Here is a 21,116-nt window from a genome sequence, read left to right as displayed (position 1 = left end):
ATTGTTGCTCTATATGAATGTGAGGATGTTGATGAATACACATGTTCTGATAACGAACCCGTGAACGGCCATAATCTCCACAATTCTGAATGAACTAGTAGCGACTTCTAAGACGGAAGATTTTTTTTTCTTTTTTTGTCGAACTTTAGGACGAAAGGTTAACGAGGGCAATATTTAAGACTGGAGCGAAATTTTGTGACTTTCTTTCGCATAAAGAAAACAATACTTTCGGGAAATAATTGAGATCGAACCTAAAGTCGGGGGATTTGAAGGGAATCAGACCAACGAAAATAACTTTGGATTGGGTGCATCGGAGGCCATATTTTTTTTTCCAAATTAAAGTTTTTTGTGGTCGAAAATTTTTCAAATTAAATTCATTTACATGTTTCTTGACCATTAATTTGCTAAACAATCCAAATATTCAAAAATATTCACTTGTTTTGTTTTTCCCAAATAAACCTATTTTCTTTTATTTTTCTTTTTCTTTTTTATTTTAGATTTTTCCTCAAAATTTTTTTTTTTCTGGGCAAAAATCAAGCTACGCAGCTCAGGCAACTCCCAAGCCACCAGTTCCTCGAGCATTCCATACTTCCCTCCCAATCCACCATAAAACCCCGCTGCTGCTGCTTTAGGTTTTTGTCCGTTGTCGTCGTCATCGCTCGGCTCTGCAACTCCGTTCCTCTCGCGAAGCTCCGTTCATGGAGAGGGCGGCTCTCTTGCGTTCCCTGTCCTGCTCCTCTCTCGCCTGCACCAGATTCTTCTCCCGCTCTTCCCACACTCGCAGGCTCCACCGCCCTTCTTCCTCTTCTTCTTCGTTTGCTCGCGGCGGCGGCCGCCCCATCAGCGGCGCCTCCCGGCGTACCCTGCACAACCGGCGCTCTAGGTTACTCCCCTCCTTGTCGTCTTCTTCTTCTTCTTCTTCTCCGCTCAGGTTCGGTCGGAGGTTCTCTTCGCTCTCTCCTCGAGCCATCGCGACTCCGACTCCCCCCTCTCCAGGTAATTCCGTTCGTCGAGTCCGCCCCTCTCGAGCTGGCTACGGATGTTTCGCGAGACGTTGTAGTGAATTTTGTGGTGTCAAAAGCTATTGCTTGGAGAATTTGTGTGCCTAACGTGCTTGTCTGTAGTTGGATAGGCATTTGGAATTACTGTTTTACGCATAAGCGATTCTTAAACGCAGTTGGCACGGGGTTCAATTCTTTTTAGATTCTGATTGGTGGTTTGGGAATTGCAGAGGTTGCTGGTGTTCAGTATGAGGTTGCTGAGAAGTACGGATTCGAGAAGGTGTCGGAGGAGTTCATTAAAGAGTGTAAATCCAAAGCAACTCTCTTCAGGCATAAGAAGACTGGTGCTGAAGTGATGTCCGTGTCGAACGATGATGAGAACAAAGTCTTTGGGATTGTTTTCCGGACACCGCCGTGAGTGCTCTTCATATCGAGTCCTATTTGGCATTTGGAGAGGGAGGCGTACTTTGGAGTGGGTAGCAGTAGCTAAAATGCTAAATCTATCGTTTTACTCCATTGGTCGAGTTGTTATATGGAGCTTATCTGAGAAGATTGGCTTGATGATTCTGTGACCTTCCCCTCTTTTTTGTTAATTTCTTATTCTATTTTATGTGTATTTTCTCATATCTGGCTATCATTTCACCCACCTCTTTTCATCATCATATACCTTATTCATGGAGAAAAAAGGTTGGAGACAAGAATCGCTTGCTACACGAAAAGCTGGATATGTAAAGGATGATCTTTTACAATAAAAATTAGGCATAAACTCTAGATGGACTCCTTTACCTTTTCTTCATTTATGCTTTGTGCATGAACTGGTGTACAATAAACGTTAGCAGATAGGACCTTGTCATGTTACCTGGTGAACTGGGTTATAGTTTATGTTTATTGGTCTCTCTGCGATTTCTTCTTCAAATTCCACCCTGAAAGAGCTTTGGTGATTTCTGCTGACAAGTCTTGCTTGGTATGTCGAAATCATGGCATGTTGATGGATCATTCATTTTCATACTGTCAGTCCTATTCCAGCACCTCAAGGAAAATGCTACAGGATATAGGTAGGGGAGTATGGTGATGGGTTGAGATGTCCTGTAGTTGTGATCATACTTGACAAAATCTCCTTTGCTGTCATGTTTGGACCAGGGGCTGCCTTGGAACATTATTTTTTCTTAGTTATCTGATGTTTCCCACCATAATGGAGTATTGCTTGATGAGATTTAATTATTTTATGGATGTCGCATACATTTGGTATTTAAGATTTGTGGAGCATAGTTTTAGGTCAATTGTATAAAAGATCCTGACTAAAATGTTAGAAAAATATTTTTAATTAGGTGGGTTGGGCTAGCTAAATTACATTTTTCTCATAGAATTTGCTTTAGTTGCCCATTTTGGTGCATTTCTTTGATCAGTTGAGTTGCAGGGAATCTGACCTCCTTGCTAGACAAGGTATGGCATATGAAAATCTAGAAAGAAGTATATAGAACTAGATGCTTCTCTGGGCAATAAGCCATAGGTGTAAAGATGTGGTGGACAATGCAGAAAATGGTCTCAAGGTGCCGTATCTTTTAATTGACGCTACCATCGTTCTTCCTTTTATTGGAAACCACTAGCAAAGAAGAGAAATAATTTCTTTTTGTGTTTTTGAATCATGCCTGTTGAACTCTAAAAATTTCTTTTTAAGTTTAGGGTTTTGGATGATTGTCATATGTAGATCATCTTCTCCTTTATACCCTAACAGTATTCAATATCTTATGCTTTACTGAATTCTTTATGCAGAGAAAATTCCACTGGTATTCCACATATTCTTGAACACAGTGTCCTATGTGGGTCCCGGAAGTATCCTTTGAAAGAGCCATTTGTTGAGTTGCTGAAAGGCAGCTTACACACTTTCCTGAATGCATTTACATATCCCGATAGGACCTGCTACCCTGTTGCTTCCACTAATATGAAGGTGAAGAGTAGGTTGAAACTTGAGATCTGTTCAAATGAATCTCGTGCTGATACTGATGGTTGACTGATTGGAACAGGATTTTTATAACTTGGTTGATGTGTACTTAGATGCTGTCTTCTTCCCTAAATGCATAGACGACAGTCAAACGTTTCAACAGGAGGGTTGGCATTATGAACTCAACAATCCTTCTGAAGAAATTTCTTATAAAGGTATCAATAAATGATGTGCAAGTGAAACTCAATCAATTGTATATATTCTTACAGATAGTAAAGGTTTTTTTCTATTGTGCCTTCTTGGTAACTAATCGACGTTATGCTGAATAAGGTGTCGTCTTCAATGAGATGAAAGGTGTCTATTCCCAGCCTGATAGTATCTTGGGTCGAGCTTCACAGCAGGCAAGTTTATTTCATGTATTGCATGCCTGTAAATCCAGTAGACTATTCAATCTTCAATCTGGGGCATATAGAACGTCTTGGTACATGTTGGCATTTTTCTTCTTTGTTTTGCATGGCCTACTGTCTTTTCATTTATCTGCCAGGTTCTCTGAGTATAAAATGAAACATCTAACAGACATGATCACTTTAACAGACCAATGTGCAGTCTCCCTCCCCTTATTCATTTGACTGTTTTTCCTATGCTGAGAGATAGAGCAAAGCTGGAGAATGGTTCTTGACTTTTATGGAATGTAATTCGTGATTTAAATATCCTGGCAGATTCTATACATACTAGGATTTGCTTCAGGGATGGCTTCTTTTGCCCCTCAACGCAGCAGAACATTTTGATGTTACTTGAGATTTATTTTTTGGCCAGAATATAACTGTAGTTTAGAGCTGATTAATTTTTAAGACCTATGTGAAAATTAATATAACATAGTAAGTACATCCTTTGAGGTATTTCACTGAATTTTATAATTGTTTTTCCTGATACAATGTATCCCTGGTGTCTATGTGTCAATTTTAGCACCCTCCTTAGTTTGGTTTTCGGGCTAGAAGGCATTTAAGTCCTTAAATGCGCCATCATATTGCCATCAACATCCACTATGCTCCATTGACACGATTTATTTTTTTCCCTAAAATAGAATCTGTTTGACCTGCTTATGGAGAGCAGATGACAATTTTATTCAATCCAGTCGGTTTATAAATTCCTGAATCTGGCTTGATCTTTTTCTATGTCTATACATATACATCACGCTATAAACTCCCTCATCCTGCTATTGATATTATTTCTTTTGAGACCATCCTTGTTTGGCTGTGTGGATGACACTACTAGCATGCTAAATGTTTAATTTATTTGAAGGCATTTGATTGTGGTTCTGAGTTCGCTAACAGTTTGGCATCTAGAACACAACATTTATTACCTTACCATAGTATATGGCAGGCTCTTTTTCCAGACAATACCTATGGTGTTGACAGCGGAGGCGATCCACAAGTTATTCCTAAACTGACATTTGAGGAATTCAAGGTTCGCCTGTAGTTCCATCTGCGATTAGTGTTTTTACGAATGGAATCATAATGCTGCTGCTTGTAATCTTCTATAGTGACAAACGTTTACCTATTTCATGAGAGTCAGCATCATAATATAGTGCAATTTCCAAAAGTTTGAATGCCAAGAGTGGAAAAGAATGAAAATAACAATGGTAGTGATTGCTCTGGTGATGATACGTCTGAAGGATTTCTTCTATAAGTCCCTTAATTTCTCTATTTCTTTTTTGAATTGTACAGGAGTTCCATCGCAAGTATTACCATCCCAGCAATGCTAGGATATGGTTTTATGGGGATGATGATCCAAATGAGCGTCTCCGCATCCTTAGCGGTAATTTGACAATTTTACTCGATGCTATTACTGCTTGTGTGATGTATTCCTTTAAATTCACTCCTGTCCTAGAAGTAGAATAGTTCTTTGTTGCTGAATGGTATGGTAGTAGAAGTTGGCGAAGATTACTTAATCGTATTGAGCTCATTGGCTTATGTCATGCAAAACCGGATTTGGTTATTAAATGGTGTTAGGCAAAGGTTATGCGCACTAAACAGATTAAACATTTCTATTGTTGTACAGAAAATTCCGGTGTGTGGTTCTGTTCGTATGTGCTTCCAGTTATTTGTTCAGTAAATTGCTGAATTTTGTCAGTTCTAGAAATGGTAATGCTTAGCTAGTCTATTTAAAGTGATGATGATGAGCTGAGAATTTCGCAACGCTTTATTGCAGAGTACCTCGACATGTTTGATGCAAGTCCCGCTGCAAATGAATCAAAAGTGCAAACCCAAAAATTGTTTTCCAAGCCAGTTAGGATTGTTGAAAAATACCCTGCTGGTGAAGGTGGTGAGTTGAAGAAGAAGCACATGGTATGCCTTAATTGGTTGCTCTCAGATAAGCCCTTAGACTTGGAGACTGAACTTACACTGGGATTTTTGGATCATCTCATGCTGGGATTTCCTGCTTCTCCACTGAGAAAAGTTTTGTTAGAAAGTGGTCTGGGGGATGCTATTGTTGGAGGTGGGATTGAGGACGAGCTCCTTCAGCCTCAGTTCAGCATTGGTTTAAAGGGTGTTTCTCAAGATGATATTCCAAAGGTAGAGGAATTGATTATGAGTACCCTGAAAAAGTTAGCAGAGGAAGGTTTTGATACAGATGCTGTAGAGGCATCTATGAATACCATTGAGTTTTCTCTCAGAGAGAACAACACCGGATCATTTCCCCGTGGCTTGTCTCTGATGCTTCGATCCATTGTAAGCAAGAAGGCTTTTTTAATTCTCTTCTAACTTTCCATTTCTTGCTGCTGGATTTTGCAATCAAGATTGGTCATTGTCTTCCTTGGTTCAATTACTTGACCTGTTTCCGTATTTATAGGGAAAATGGATATACGACATGAATCCTTTTGAGCCACTAAAATATGAGGAGCCCTTGATGGCCTTGAAAGCAAGAATAGCCAAGGAAGGCTCCAAGACTGTTTTCTCTCCACTGATAGAGAAGTTCATCTTGAACAATCCGCATCTCGTTACTGTTGAAATGCAGGTATGCAACCTTACAGAGTCTATAACGCTTCCGTGTTTGACATGTCAGATTGTGACAAGCATCATCTGTTTCAGCCTGATCCGGAGAAAGATTCCCGTGATGAAGCTGCTGAGAAAGAAATTCTAGAGAAAGTCAAAGCAAGTATGACAGAAGAAGATTTAGCTGAGTTAACACGTGCCACACAGGAGCTACGTTTGAAGCAGGAAACTCCAGACCCACCAGAAGCTCTGAGAACTGTCCCAAGCCTTTCTCTGCATGACATTCCTAAAGAGCCTATACGTGTACCTATAGAGGTCAACCTATTTACCATGTTAACTTTGTGATGCCAAGCTATGTATCACATTGCCGGTCTTCTTAACATTCACATGGTAATGCAGGTTGGAGATATTAATGGCGTGAAAGTTCTGCAACACGATCTCTTCACAAATGATGTTCTTTACACTGAGGTCGTGTTCAATATGAGTTCTCTGAAGCAAGAACTTCTTCAATTGGTACCTCTTTTCTGGTAAGTTTTATTAAAGAGAGAGCATGTCATTCTCGTCAGTTCATAAAGATGGTAAATTTAACACAGCCGCCAAGAATTAGATTAGGTGTTCAGGCTTGATATGGTTCGATTCAAATCTGATTTAATTTTGTGTCAGATATGTATTGGAAGCTCATACAGAGAGTATTCTTCTGCTATGCTGCTGATCTTGGTGGCTGCAGTGATCAATCTAATATACATGTCAATTTCTCTTTGAAATGCTTTCTTTGTTAGTGAACGGGATTTCAATTTGATTATTTTCTGTACTTACACTCTTACAGTCAGTCATTGCTGGAGATGGGGACAAAGGACTTGACTTTTGTGCAACTTAATCAGTTAATTGGAAGGAAAACTGGAGGCATATCTGTTTATCCATTCACATCATCAGTTCGTGGCAAGGAGGATCCTTGTAGCCATATCATTGTCCGTGGCAAAGCCATGGCTGGACGCACCGAAGACCTTTTCAATCTGGTATACTGGTTCTTGTTTTTTACTCTTTGTGACAATGTGCTTCACTTCTGCGCAGTAGATAATTTTTACTGGTCGAAGTACTCTTTCTGGTTGGCTTATGGTTGCTTTGATTGCTTGTCTAGTCTTTGCTTAGAAAGCTCTTGCACCATGAGGTTTTCTAGGTGTCAGTAGATGCGTGGTCACCTGATTAATCAGGTCACGATGATAGCAAGAGCCCCAAATATAGGAAAGACTAAATTTAAGCACTAAAAAATGAGTTGTCCTAAAGTTACAAAATATGTAGTATATAGAGACATACGAGGAGAGTTCTCAAATTTTTATGGGTTTTAGCCAGTTTGGATTATCCAACAGCTATGCATTTGCCCTATTACTTATAAGAGCCCTGGTGAGGCCAAAGAGTAGGATAACTAATGAAAACGTCAGAAATTTAAATGATCTAGTACTTGTTAAATTTGACAACAGTCGGTGGATTCATTTGCTGTGCGATGCGAAAAGTAGGATGTGTTCGATTCCTCTCTCTGGTTTTTTGTTGACTTGGAAATAGTGAAACACAAGTGCCTATGAGGGAGAGGAGTCTTCTGTGTTTGTAATTATGGAACAAGAGTCAAAGCCTTACTCTTTCAGTGTAGTGGAAAATTACTGGTGGATGTAAATTCATTTGTTGACAATGTGGATTTCTCCTGTAATTTAGCTCTTCTTCATATGGTTTCGCAGGCCGTTCATGCACTACAGGGATTTCTCTTTACCTATAAAGACAAACAAAAAAGATGATTGTAGAGGTTGATGCTACCATGTGGACAAAAGCAGTTAATTGTGAATTTGTGATGCATCTCGTCCTTTCTCTTACTCTTAGCTCTATGAGTGAAGATTGGAGGGAGTGCCTAAACAGAGAAAGGATAGTTTCTACAAAAGGGCCAATCTAATGGCATATAAACCCTTAAGTCTGGATATAGATTGTCTAAAATTGGCTCTCATCCTCCAGAGGATACCATGGGGTATAAAGCTATCAGAGTCAGGTTTGGGATTGCTCCTAAGATCATAGAAGTAACGCTGAGGTGGCCCTGTTACCTAAGGGGATTGGGAGAGTCTTTCTGGCTATCCAAGAAATGCAAGGGAAATCCTTTTTGCTATTTATGAACAGAGAAGTAGATCTGTCCATCTATCCCTCTTATTTGAATCTGGAGATCTGACAAGTTGCCTGTTTCATTTGACATTTGATTCTGACATTTACAATTCACTGGAATACATCAATAGACTTGATTATACTTATGCCAAGGTAGCCTTGTTATCTTAAAAACATAAGTAAGAAACCTCATTGTTTGCCTGTTTATGTGATAAGAATGGATTTAGTTTGTATGTTTTTACTTTATTATTCTAATGCTCATTCCTCCTTGGGCTTTGACTTTTGCTAAAACTTATTTTTTCTCATTTCAGTTTAGTAGGTGATCTTGATAAGTGGCTTATATTTCTATTTACCATTAAGGTTAATTGCATTCTTCAAGAAGTTCAATTTACGGATCAGCAGAGGTTTAAGCAATTTGTGTCCCAGAGCAAAGCAAGAATGGAGGTACATTTTTATTAAGATGGACAACACATATCTCCATTTGTGAGTTTGCTCAGATGTAATTTTTACACGCAGAATCGACTGAGAGGCAGTGGCCATGGAATTGCAGCTGCTAGGATGGATGCAAAGTTGAATATTGCTGGGTGGATTTCTGAGCAAATGGGTGGTGTCAGGTGGTGCAACTTGGATTTTTCTTTAAATTACCCCCATCCTGCTGTTTTGTCTTCTTATTTGTCTGTGTTTCTTCCGTTCTTTAATCTACACTGATGAGTGGTAGTGGCAAGACATAATAGGACAGACCAAGCAATCTATGAACTGCATTTGAGTCAATAAGAAACACCTTTTATAGAAGAAATTGTATGATTTCATTCAAAACAAGATATTCTCGTACTATGAAAGATTGAGCAGTAAGGTAAGGATAAATAATAAAGTAACTTTGAGGAGTTTGATGCTGATAGACACTCCATTCGTTGGTTTAGCGCACATGTCTCAAAATCCTGATTGATCACCGATAGCATTTCTTTGAGCCTTAGCTCATAAAAGTTGAGGAGCTACAGGCTAGGTATAAGTCCTTCCATGGCCTTGGATGGGAGATCATGTTTTGGCTGTGTTGGAATATATAAATATTAAACCACACCTTCTTCTATCGGCTTAAGCTTTTAGAGCAGTTGGGCGTGGTCCCATCAAATCTTACATGGTATCGGAGCGGGTGGTCCCGAGTTCAAATCTTTCCAGGCCCCTATTTGCCTCCCCAAATGAATATTTCCACGCTTAGTACTAAGCAAAAAGACCAGACTAAGCGTGAGGGGGAGTGTTGGAATATATAAATATTAAACCACACCTTCTTCTATCAGCTTAAGCTTTTAGAGTAGTTGGCTGTGGTCCCATCAAATCTTACAGGCTGCAAATAACTTTGAGGAGTTAGATGCTGATAGACACTCCATTCGTTGGTTTAGAGCACATGTCTCGAAATCCCGACTGATCACCGATAGCATTTCTTTGAGCCTTAGCTCATAAAAGTTGAGGAGCTACGGGCTAGGTATAAGTCCTTCCATGGCCTTGGATGGGAGATCATGTTTTGGCTGCAAATAACTTTGAGGAGTTAGATGCTGATAGACACTCCATTCGTTGGTTTAGAGCACATGTCTCGAAATCCCGACTGATCACCGATAGCATTTCTTTGAGCCTTAGCTCATAAAAGTTGAGGAGCTACAGGCTAGGTATAAGTCCTTCCATGGCCTTGGATGGGAGTTCATGTTTTGGCTGCAAATCCACCAGTATATTGCTCCTCCTCGACTTTCTAAACCACAAAATTCCCATGAATTGCACCATAACATATATGTGAATCATGCGTACATTCTCTAAAATATTGACATGTGGCTTCTATTCTAGTATGTCTCGGTTTTTGAACTGCTTTCTTTTTTTCCTTTGCTTGGAACATGTTTGGTTGTGCAGCTGTTTATTGTATGTGCATCATCTGCAACTTTTAATTTGTTAACCCTTAGACCTTAGGTTGTTTTTTCGTCCTGTAAAGAATTTGATTTAGGATTTAGAAAACTAATTCGATATTGGCCTGAACTGAACATCTTGTCTGAGAAAATGTTTTGTGTTGGGAGTGTTCTTTGTTTTTATGCCAGACTGTCCCTCATGAGCCCTCCTCCCCTGGCGCAAAAAACAGAAAGAAAGAAAGGAATAAGCATACACTTGTTGCAAATGCACTCTTTTTCCTTCCCTTCTGCATCAAGGATCTTGTAGTTGCCACAAATGCTGTTGGGAAATTTGATGTTAAAGATATCATCTAATGGAAGTTATGGCATTCTTATTATACATGTAGCTACCTGGAATTTCTACGAGATCTCGAAGAGAGAGTTGATCGTGACTGGGATGGAATTTCTTCATCTCTTGAGGAGATTCGCAAGTCATTGCTTTCCAGGGATGGTTGCTTGATAAATATGACTGCTGATGGGACGAACCTGAAAAATTCAGAGAAGTTTGTTAGAAAATTTCTTGATATGCTTCCCAGCAATTCAAATGTTGGGGCCAATAGCTGGAGGGCCAGCCTTTCTCGGGAAAATGAAGCTATTGTGATACCTACTCAGGTTAGAATCACTTCTTTGAGGAACTCTGTTGGCCTTGGCTTCTTTTCCGACTCACTGACATATGACCTGGCACTCTGCAGGTTAATTATGTTGGAAAAGCAGCTAACATCTATGAAACGGGATATCAACTTGATGGTAGTGCATATGTCATCTCAAAATACATTAGTAATACATGGTTGTGGGACCGTGTGCGTGTCAGTGGTGGGGCTTATGGAGGTTTCTGTGACTTCGATACTCACTCAGGTGAGGCTCTACATTGTTATCATATTGGCTACATGTATCATTGCTGGAGATTTACATTGAACCTATGGTTTTCGTTCCCAGGAGTGTTCTCCTTTTTATCTTATCGAGATCCAAACTTGTTAAAAACACTTGGCATTTACGATGCAACTGGAGCTTTTCTAAGAGAGCTGGAAATGGATGATGATGCCCTAACCAAAGCAATTATTGGGACCATTGGAGATGTAGACTCTTACCAGTTACCTGATGCCAAAGGTTACAGCAGGTATGCTGATGGCACATTCTGCTTCCTTTTGTATCTGTTTGCTTTCATTCAAGATGCAGGGGAGAAAAGAGTAAGTGAATCCTGGTGATGTCACCTTGCTGTTACTGTAATAGTTGTAACTTGTGATCGATCCTTTCTTTCAGCTTGTTACGGTACCTCTTGGGAATTACAGAGGAGGAGCGGCAAAGGCGGCGTGAAGAAATACTGTCCACTAGGTAAAGATCTTTTTCCATCTTCCACCAATAAGGAGAACAGTTTTAACTTACTGTCCTGGTGATACTTGTTTAAGATTCAGATGAACAGAATATGGAGTGATCGTAGTCATAGTCTGTGCTTCATTATCATTCGGAAGAGGTTCTCCAATCGGGTGGTGTTCTATTCATGAAAATATTTGCAGTCAAGCAAAAAGTTTAAAGAATTGAAGAATCTAATTGCTGACGGGAAAAAAACCATCGTCTTATTTATTAGTGATAGAGCTAGGATAAAACCATCATGTAGTTTATTAATATAGCAGGCAAAATCAGCTGATTTTCTCGCAACCATCCAATGCTTGGCCCGAGTAATTTTCACCTTTCTTTCGATATTTCCTTTTAACCTTCCTTTTTTGGTTTCGCAGCTTGAAAGATTTCAGAGATTTTGCTGATGTGATTGAATCAGTCAAAGATAAGGGAGTTGTGGCGTCAGTGGCATCTCCTGATGATGTTGAAGCTGCAAATAAGGAGCGGCCAAACTTCTTTCGAGTGAAGAATGTGCTTTAAATGGGTACAGGCGGCACTAGACAGAAAGGTAGGGGAATGTTTTTACCCCGTTGTTATACTTGCAATGTCTGTTGGAATGTTCAGTGTTTCTATTCCAATTTAAATCCAGTTATAACAGGCAACGCAACGAGGAGAGTCAATGTAACGTGACTTTGTATTCATATCTCGAGGAAAGGAAAGGCGCATATTTATACCGTTGATACAACCGATTGTGAATTCGATTTACTGGTTTTATCAGCTTTGTCTGATGATTAGTGCAATCTTTTGAGTGTAAGAACATAAGCAAGGTGGGGCTAGATATTCCGAAAGGGTGATTAGGCGGAGTCGGACTCGACGTGCAAAGAGAGATTGACACTTTACCGCATTCAATTCAATAAAAGAAATGCTTGGCATACCTTTTTTTGGTCAAAAAATGCTTGGCATACTTTTTTTTTTTGGTCGAAACTTGGCATACTTGAATATTAAGAGAAGTGAGAGATCACGGTCTTGCAAGGGGCCAAATAGCTATGCGATACTTCTCTAGGTATTGAATCACTTAGTGCTTGTGATTGATGCCGGAGCACAAAGAGCTTGATCTCTTACATGAGAATCGTTGTCACTGTGCAAAGTATGACCTCCAGCTCTGTATCGCAATGCAACAGAATTCGGTACCCTTCTTTACCTAAACATACGACGTCGGGATCACGGCCCTCGGTGGTTCAGTGGTCGGGTTCATTACATGTGCGAAACATCAAGCAGACAGCGATGCATCTTAACCAACTCTCTCGTTCCCAGCGCAGCTGAAATCAACTATCGCTCGTCCCCGAATGGAGCCAATCCCAGTGAATGAAGAAAGCGGTGGTGCGACTTGTGTTTTTCTGCAAAAACTAACGTGAACCGGCTTGATGAGATGGAAGTTATCTTTCTGTTACTTCATTTTTGCAGCGTTTTATACTCACGATTAGGGTTATACTCACGGTGTGCATGTGCTTCCTCAGAGGAAAATCTTCAGATTGTATCAGTAACATTGTACTCCATGTACTAAAGTGGTACCATGTAGGGGTCCAGGAGGCTGATTGTATCACATAGACACCATTCGTTTAACATCTGATACATTCATCCTCTCCGAAGATTCTCAACTCCGACCTCAGTTCGCGCCTGGGCCAGCCGACCACCTGACACATTGCGGGTTTTCATGCCGAGGGCATGTCAACTCGAAGTTTCAAATCCCCTGCGCAGGAAGATCGGGAAAGGCTTAGAAATGCTCGAACGTTCTTGCAAATCAGTAGTCTAAACTTTTCGATCGAAATCGTTCGGACCCCAAGAAAATCGAAACTAGGCTACAAGAAACAAAATGAAATAACAAATGGAAATGTTTTCGCGGTTTATCGCGACGTCGTCCCATAGTTACTAGACAATGAGATCACTACATGTCAAAATTTCTTTTTTAACTCAGATGAGATAACGACGGTGCCTCATTCACGGGATGCCATTTTCAGATAGAGAAAACTTTGTCCTTCCGTGCCTTGTACTAGGAAGCCTTAATCGACAAGGAAGCCTTAATCGACAGCAAGTTTTCTAGGACCACACGCCCTAAAAACCGAAAGAAAACAACAACCGAAGAAGATGTCCAGCTTCGAGCAAGACCTTTGTTGTCTCATGTCTGACTCAGTTCTGATCCTTCCTTCTTTCCAAACCTTCCAATTTGGAAGGTTGTTGCCAATCTGTTAGGAGGAGGAGGGGACCATTGATTGCTCTCTTTTTGCTTCGTGGGGGTCTCTGTGAATTAACCAGTCTAGCAAAGTTGCTGATGCCCTACTTTGCTGCTTCCTGTCCCAAGTTGGTCCAATGTACTTCTTGTCATAGATATACGAGGACGAGGACGAGGAGGACGAGACGGCGTGATAATCTCGATAGATGTGTTTATTGGGGAAAAGTAAAAAAAAAAATTATAACTTTTTTCATTCGTGTCAATTTACCAATAAATATTTCAATTAGATCAATTTAGTCCTAAACCGTTTACATTATATCAATCCAGTATATCTGGTCAATTTTAATCGGTAATAGCTAAAGTGCACTCCAACCATCCTACATAGGACGGCGGTATAACGTGAACATTTTTTCACGTTTTTTTAGAAAGATAAATTTTTTTCTTTTTTTTTTTCTCCTTTCGTTTTGACCAAGGAGGGCCAGCAAGCCCTCACCTACCCAGGCAAGGGTAGCGGCCGTCACCCAAGCCTTGCTAGATCTGTTCGACGGCCGCCTCGACCGTAGCCGACAAGGTCATGAAGGCCTTGGTTGAGGCGGACCATGCTGGCCAAAATGAAAGAAAAAATAATAGAAAAGAAACGAGAACTACATCAATTATAAAAAATTCAAAGAATTATTAAAATATTATTAATAATATCCTCTTCAGCATAATTCTTGTCACATAAGATAGGCGATGTCCATGTCGGCGATTTTCGTCCATGACAAGATGAACTGAATTGGCACAAATATGAAAGGTCTAGGACTAAACTAATTCAATTGAAAGGTTAGAACCGAATTGATACAAATGCAATAGCTTTATGACTTTTTTTTTTTACTTTCCCCTACTTTAGTGAATATGAGGCGTCAATATCAAGTTTTTTGACATGTTAAGGCTCTATTTATTTCGTGAAAAATAAATAATTTCAAAGGTCTTAATATCAAGAAAAATTCCAAACTGGTACACATGTGATAAATTTACCCCAAACTATTTTTTAAGCCACAAAAAATCTCAAACCGATACACATGTGACAAATTGAATCCAAACTATTTTTTTTATCATCAAAAATCCCAAACTGGTACATCTGTAACAAATTTATCTCAAACAATTTTTTTTTACCATCAAAAATCCCAAACCGATACATACATGATAAATTTATCCTTCGTTAGTTTCCGTTAAATTGGATTAATGTCACAAAAAACCTCAAATTGATACACTTATGATAAACAGAGGGTAAAAACTCCCAATGTGTACACCCAATAATTATTATGGGTCATCTAACTCAGCAATTTAACGATAAAATTTAATGAAAATTAATAAAAGGTAAATTTATCATATATGTACCAAGTTGGAGTAAATTTGTCGAAGGTGTACCTGTTTGGGATTTTTTTATGGTAAAAAAATAGTTTATGGTAAATTTGTCACGTGTGTATCAATTTGGGGCTCTTCGTGGTATTAACCTATGTGAAAAATATTTTTTCTAAAAGTGATCACTTGTATTGCTTATACAAATGAATGTTTTAAACATAAATTGTTATTTGTAATGAAAGTATTTGTCATTGACTAACTATTTCAAGTGATACGAACAATCATTTTAAGTAAATCATTTTTCAAATAATTCATTTTTCACAAAATAAGCGCATTCTTAAACTTATTTCTACTTAGACTCAACTATCGAGAAAGCTTGAAACTCGAAAGCGTGCGGATGTGTAAGAGAAGCAAAGGTCCTTTATCCCTATTTGTGCTTCCATACATGTCGCAAAAATCCAAATTGCTTATCTAGTGAGAAAAGTACCAAAAAAGTTCTAAACCTATTGCATTGATACCAATTTAGTCATGAACTTTTTAATTGGATCAATTTAGTCTTAAACCTTTTTGCATTGGTATCAATTTAGTCTATCCGGCCAATTTAAGCCGGAAACCTCTAATGTGGACTCTAGCGATCCTACGTGGCATCGCCGACGTTGACGTGGAATTTTTTTTTATTTATAAATTTTAAATATTTTTTTAAAATTGTAATTATTATTTTTCTTTTTTTCCCTTATTTTCTTTGTTCCCCTTTTTTCTTGCCCTGTTTTCTTCTACTATTCTCTGTTCCACGACTCTAATTCCCAGTGGCCAGCCGACCACCGATCACAGACCTCGCGTTGCCTCACCAACCCTTGCCTAGGCGAGGGCGAGGCTAGCCTTGGACTAGGTGAGACCCGACAATCCTTGCCCAGGTGGCCGGAGCGAGGATGAAGCCGACCCTCGCCCAAGACAAGGTGAGCCTTGCTGGCCTCACCCTCGCCCGGGCGGGGCTCGCGCGGGCCTTGCTTCACCCAAGCGAGGTCGGACGAGGACCGGCCTCGCCTAGGCGAGGTTGCCCTTGCTAGATCTGTCGAGGGGGCCTTGCTAGTGTTCCCTCTTGGCCCGGTGAGGCCGACTCCGCCTATGGCCGGTGAGGCCGGCCCTAGCTGGCATGGCCAATGGCCAGCCGACCACTTGCAAGAAGTGCAACAAAACAGTGAACGGGAGTTGAAAAAGGGAAAGAAATAAACAAGGGGGAAAATATAAAAAAAATAATAATAAATTCAAAAAATTATTTAAAAATTATATAAAATATTCCACGTCAGCATCAATGGTGTCACTTGGGATGGCCGGCGTCCATGTTAGCGGTTTTGGGCCTAAATTGGCCAAATGGACTAAATTGATACCAATACAAAAAGATTTAAGACTAAATTAGTCCATTGAAAGATTTAAGATAAATTGGTACCAATGTAAGAGGTGTATAAATTTTTTGGTACTTTTCCCCTTATCCGGTACTATAGAATCGACTTTGAAAATGACCTCCCGAAATTAGTGCATTAGGAGGATTCTCCCTCAAACTCTCGACCGCTTTTGGCGGTGGCCATTGTCGAGGGGTGATTCCAACCTCGGAGCTCTAGGTGATCGCGGCCTACTCTCCCAGTGGGCGGCTGCTGTCGACTCGCGAGTTTGTTTAGATATGTCTCGGACCTCCCGCCGCTTAAAATATAGGCCATTGCGTCAGCACCCGAATTTTGCGTAATCTTAGACTCAGATAACACAACGCGCTCCGTGACACAAGGAGGATGCGATCAAAGCGGACGGCGTCATGGCGGCACCGCCTACCTTCCACGAGGCTGGCTATTTTAAGACATGTCTTTAATCCGGCGTCACCTAACATGGGTGGTTGCACCGATAGATTAAGGGCCCGTATGGTAACCATTCTCATTCTCCGATTTTAATTCTGAGAACAAAAAAGGATGAGAATCGCGTTTGGTAACGTAAATAAATTTGATTTTGATTACGTTCTCAGAATCGGTTTTAGAGAATCAGAATCGGTTTTAAAGTAAAATCCAAAACCAAAAAAAAGTTGGTTTTAGAAAAAAAATCACTTTTGAGAATCACAAAACAAAATGAATTCTCACATCTCTCACTTTTCCCTTTTAGTTCTCTCGTCACTTTTCCCTCAACCTAATAAAAATAAAATAAAAAATTGCCAAAAATTTAGAAAATCCCTAAAAATAGAATAAGCTTATATTAGACTAGTTTGACCTCATTTTCATAAATTTGGGCCTAAATTTCATAGATTTCATATATTTCACTCTTACGCAAAAAATGTTACAGACGATGATGGCATCCAACATGTGGATGATAACATACTTACTCGTAGCAGTGTGTCACAAAATGTAAACATTTGCACGTAGAGTTGAAGCTAAACACCCACTTGGATTTAGGACAAAAGCTACAAAATAATAGTGAAAAACTTGTACTTCGTATCAAGGAAGATAATTTAATTTTTTTTTTTTGGTCAGTGGATAATTTGATTATTTGGCTACTATGTTTGTATGTATTTTGGATAATGCAACATTGAAAGAAAAAAATGAGTTCTTAATATGAGAACTTTCTCATGTTTCAATCGAACTTCAAACGTAATATATTAAAATTTGTATTTCATTTATGACATGCTAAAAAAATAATGTATTTTAAATTATTTTAGTATGAATTGAAAATTAGTCTTCAATTTAGAATGAAATTTTACAAAGTAACTACATAGTTATTTGACTTAAATGAAAAAAATTAGGAAGAGAAACAATTTTTTGAAATAGAAATTTTGTACGATTATCAAATGCGTTTCTATTGCGGGAACAAAAATTTTGGGCAGTTATCAAACGCGTTCTGATTCTCTAAAACTCAATCGGGAACAGAATCATAAAAAATCATTTTAATCAGAATCAGTTTTTCGGGATAGAATGATTACCATGCGCAGCTTAAGTCTGGGGCGATTTAAAATTAGCACGGCCGCACTAGGTAAAACCATGCACTGCAGAAAGAACTTTATGAGCGCATCGAACGTCAGATCATTCTTTAACGCCATCGGTGGCTGCGAGCTTGGGCCCCACACCAAACTTTGAAATATAACTGGAATCTCAGCCGTCCATCTCGGCCTCGCCTCTCTTTCTACTTCAAATCGCCACCGCAGGTCGAGACTCGGGGGAGAGAGAGAGAGAGAGAGAGCGCGCGCTGCAATGGAAGACCATCGCTCGACGCGACAACTCACCGAAGCTTCGAGCCCGACCGCGTCGAAGCGGGGAAGGCTCGCCTTCGTCCTCGGAGAGTTGTTCGAACTACGGCCGGAGGAGCGCGAGGGCGAACCGCCTCTTCTTCTTCCATGTAAGGACTCGTCGGAGAAGATCAGTGTGCCGTCGGAGTCCGGAGAGATCGTGTCCAGAGACTTCGCCTCGAGCTCGAGCTCCGGTCCGTTGGAGACGCCTCGTTCCTCGGCGAGGAGTGACGAAGAGTCCTCCGACATTGTGAAGGAGAAGTTCGACGTCGTCGTCGCCGATCAGCAACAACAGGTGAATCTCTCTCTCTCTCTCTCTCTCTCTCTCTCTCTCTCTCTCCGTTTTCTTGTGTGATTCGACGTCTGTGCGTGTTCGCGAGTGAGAAAGAGAGAGAATTCTGGCCGTTTTGCCACCTCCGTTACTCAATTAACCGAAGATCTCGAACGGTGCAATCGCAGGCGAAGAGTTTCGAAACCGAAGCATCAACATGCAACAGTTATTTCAGGTACTCGACATTCATTCTTCAATTTCGACCCTCTTCAGATTTCTCCCTCGCGTTTCTTTCTCAATTATATAACTTACTCTGAGCGAGAGAATTTCGCTGTCTTTTGCACCGACGGACTTTAGTCAATTGTCGGTCTCCGATTGCAGCAGAGAAACCACTCCGTCGAGCCACGTCGCCGCCAAGTCGGTGAGCGAACGGAGGCCTCCCGCGGCGGACATGCCGTCGCGAGCGGAGCTGGAATCGTTCTTCTCGGCGGCAGAGACGCGCGAGCAGCAGCGGTTCACGGAGAAGTGAGTGATTCTTCTACTGCTCAGTCGAACAAAAGAACGATCGGAACCCTAGGTGACTGATAGCAAATTCCATTTGGCGGCTGCTGCTGCTTCCTTCTCCTTCTTCGTCCTCCCGATTTGGCAGGTACAACTACGACGTCGTCATGGACGTCCCCCTCGAAGGCCGCTACGGGTGGATCCCGAAGCCGTGATGCCAAGATGACGCAAGGTCAGTTCCGCAACGTCTATATTAGGGGTGAGCATGGTTCCGGGGTAGAACCGAGAACCCGGAACCGAAACCCGTAGGATCCGCTTTCGTTCCAAGTTCTAAGGTATGCGGGGTAGGTTCCAGGTTCTAAAAATTAAGGAACCTGTTCCAACGGGTAGGTTCCAAGTTCCGCCACCTGGAACTTGGACCATAGATTCCGAAATAAATTTTTATATTTTTCTTGATATATATTTTTGCACAATCATACAATGTTCTATGGCATCCGATGATGAGTGTATAATTTGGAGCCAAACAATTTTTTAGGTTTTAGGTTTCAAAAAATGATAAAAGTGTTCAAATGGATTGGTTTCAAGTTCTAAATGTAACCTATACATAGCCTAAAATCACTCACCTCTACTTTCTCTTAGATGTTGTAGCGTTCACTCTCATTTTGCTTAACTAAAAATGAAAAAAGAAAATAAAATAAAAGAAATTGATAGGTTCTCGGGTACCTTGGAACCGACCCTAAAACCTGTGACATGGTAGGTTCCGGGTTCCAGGATATGACGGGTAGGTTTCGGGTTCCAAAAAATGAGGAACATGTTCTAACGAGTAGGTTCCGGGTTTCGGGTGGAACCCGTAAGGAACCTAAAACCGCTCACCCCTAATCTAGAGAGAGAGAAAGAGAGGGAGGAGCAAAGTGTGAACAAATGAAAATGTTGGTGACGTGTACAGCTTTTTTTTTTTCTCTCTCTCTCTCTCTTCCCTTTTGCGGGAAAATTGCAAAAATCCCAGTCGAAATTAGGATTAAAACACAAAAAAAAATATTTGCAATTCCCCTTGGTCGTACAGGGTGTGAATTTTTTTCCCGTTTCGGTCCTCCGAGTTATATGAAATTACGATTCTCGCCCCGCTCTCTGAGAATAATTATTGATAGTTCAGAAGTATTCTTGCTGAAGTGTACTTGATTTGGATGCCTAAAGCGAGAATATACTCTCTCTTTTTAATTTAATTTTATTTTTGTAGATTTGTTGGGGGTTGGTCATTGCAAATAATTTTCTTGCGAGGTGGGCTGAGAGGCTTTCCATCCATCATGAATGCGTATGCGGTTCTCAAATCTCTTCTCTTCGGTATTGACAGGCAACTGCGCACGTGCCTCGCGGCTGGGGGACCATTCCTTATGCATGATCGACTTCCCAACCTTAAACCCACGTACGTAAAACTCTTTTTACCCCCTTTTGCTTTTGCCCTCTCTCGATCTCGATCTCGATCGTGATCATGGTCGCTCAATGGCAAGTTACAACTTCCGTTCCAAAAATTTAAGCTGATAAACGGAGGAAGAAGGGTGCACAGATCTTGTAAATATTCGATGTGGGGATACTTCGATACCTCTCTCACGTGCAAGCCGGATCGAGAACGGTGCGTGGGATTCGACAGATTGAGAGGCTCCGATATCGTGTCGGAACAGTACACAAAAAAGAAGTGACTTTGCCCCCCTTCCAGGCGAGCCAAGTATTGTCGATGTCGATGGGTGTATCCGTATATCACTAGCGAAAAATTAATTGGACGGACAAACGGGGACTGCACACGCGAAATAAATGAGGCGGAAGTAGAACCTAGCTCCGATACCATGTAAATGAGGGGAGACCGTATGTTTTTCGGACAGAGCTTTCTGAATTAGATTACTCAACTTCACACTGCTACTCCCCTTCCATACCATTCGCTACATGAGCGTCAGATGGCAACTCATGCTCTGGGCTCTTTCGTCTCTAATTTTTCAGAGGGAAAGTGCAAGTGCAAGGTAATAATCGTCCCCCCAAAAACAACCAGGTGCTTTTTCCATGCATTGTTTTCTAAGTAAGATCGTGGCGAATTAGGCGAGTCACGATCTCAACATGAAGCAAAGGATAAACACACGATATGCAATAAAGGAAAGAGAGAATAAATCAAGAAGTTGGA

At 40.6% G+C, this 21,116-nt stretch overlaps 2 protein-coding genes across 3 annotated transcripts; both read left to right on the top strand.

The window, feature by feature from the left end:
* The first annotated feature begins 560 nt into the window (after positions 1-560).
* On the top strand, positions 561-12,086 carry LOC115737194 (presequence protease 2, chloroplastic/mitochondrial). Its single transcript, XM_030669199.2, has 19 exons — positions 561-996; positions 1,232-1,415; positions 2,775-2,949; positions 3,026-3,158; positions 3,274-3,344; positions 4,327-4,410; positions 4,671-4,761; positions 5,155-5,675; positions 5,797-5,961; positions 6,036-6,254; positions 6,339-6,466; positions 6,766-6,955; positions 8,439-8,522; positions 8,595-8,692; positions 10,354-10,618; positions 10,699-10,861; positions 10,943-11,123; positions 11,267-11,338; positions 11,740-12,086. Exons 1-19 carry the CDS (start codon positions 699-701, stop codon positions 11,879-11,881), a joined length of 3,264 nt encoding a protein of 1,087 aa, XP_030525059.1. The 5' UTR covers positions 561-698; the 3' UTR covers positions 11,882-12,086.
* A 5,815-nt stretch (positions 12,087-17,901) lies between these two features.
* Positions 17,902-20,364, top strand: LOC115737195 (cyclin-dependent kinase inhibitor 7-like). Of its 2 annotated transcripts, none has more exons than XM_048278637.1 (5): positions 17,902-18,462; positions 18,621-18,680; positions 18,827-18,970; positions 19,095-19,182; positions 20,225-20,364. In XM_048278637.1, the coding sequence occupies exons 1-4, from the start codon at positions 18,140-18,142 to the stop codon at positions 19,159-19,161; spliced, it is 594 nt and encodes a 197-aa protein (XP_048134594.1). In that variant the 5' UTR covers positions 17,902-18,139; the 3' UTR covers positions 19,162-19,182; positions 20,225-20,364. The 2 variants fall into 2 exon arrangements, with proteins under 2 accessions (XP_048134594.1, XP_048134593.1); XM_048278636.1 differs by having other exon boundaries at positions 17,902-18,472; positions 18,631-18,680.
* Positions 20,365-21,116: the final 752 nt, after the last annotated feature.

Source organism: Rhodamnia argentea, chromosome 5, assembly GCF_020921035.1.
Source record: "Rhodamnia argentea isolate NSW1041297 chromosome 5, ASM2092103v1, whole genome shotgun sequence".
In the NCBI taxonomy this organism is placed as follows: domain Eukaryota; kingdom Viridiplantae; phylum Streptophyta; class Magnoliopsida; order Myrtales; family Myrtaceae; genus Rhodamnia; species Rhodamnia argentea.
The sequence above is the reverse complement of the archived record's forward strand: the minus strand, read 5'-3'. Positions and strand labels throughout refer to the sequence as shown.

Excerpts from the sequence above, each read along its gene's own strand:
- LOC115737195 (XM_048278637.1), top strand. The coding sequence starts at position 18,140 with ATGGAAGACCATCGCTCGACGCGACAACTCACCGAAGCTTCGAGCCCG. Across the intron at positions 18,463-18,620 it reads GTCGTCGTCGCCGATCAGCA|GGTGCAATCGCAGGCGAAGA; the intron begins ACAACAGGTGAA and ends AAGATCTCGAAC. Across the intron at positions 18,971-19,094 it reads CAGCAGCGGTTCACGGAGAA|GTACAACTACGACGTCGTCA; the intron begins GTGAGTGATTCT and ends CCGATTTGGCAG.
- LOC115737194 (XM_030669199.2), top strand. The coding sequence starts at position 699 with ATGGAGAGGGCGGCTCTCTTGCGTTCCCTGTCCTGCTCCTCTCTCGCC. Across the intron at positions 997-1,231 it reads TCCGACTCCCCCCTCTCCAG|AGGTTGCTGGTGTTCAGTAT; the intron begins GTAATTCCGTTC and ends TGGGAATTGCAG. Across the intron at positions 8,693-10,353 it reads GAGCAAATGGGTGGTGTCAG|CTACCTGGAATTTCTACGAG; the intron begins GTGGTGCAACTT and ends TTATACATGTAG.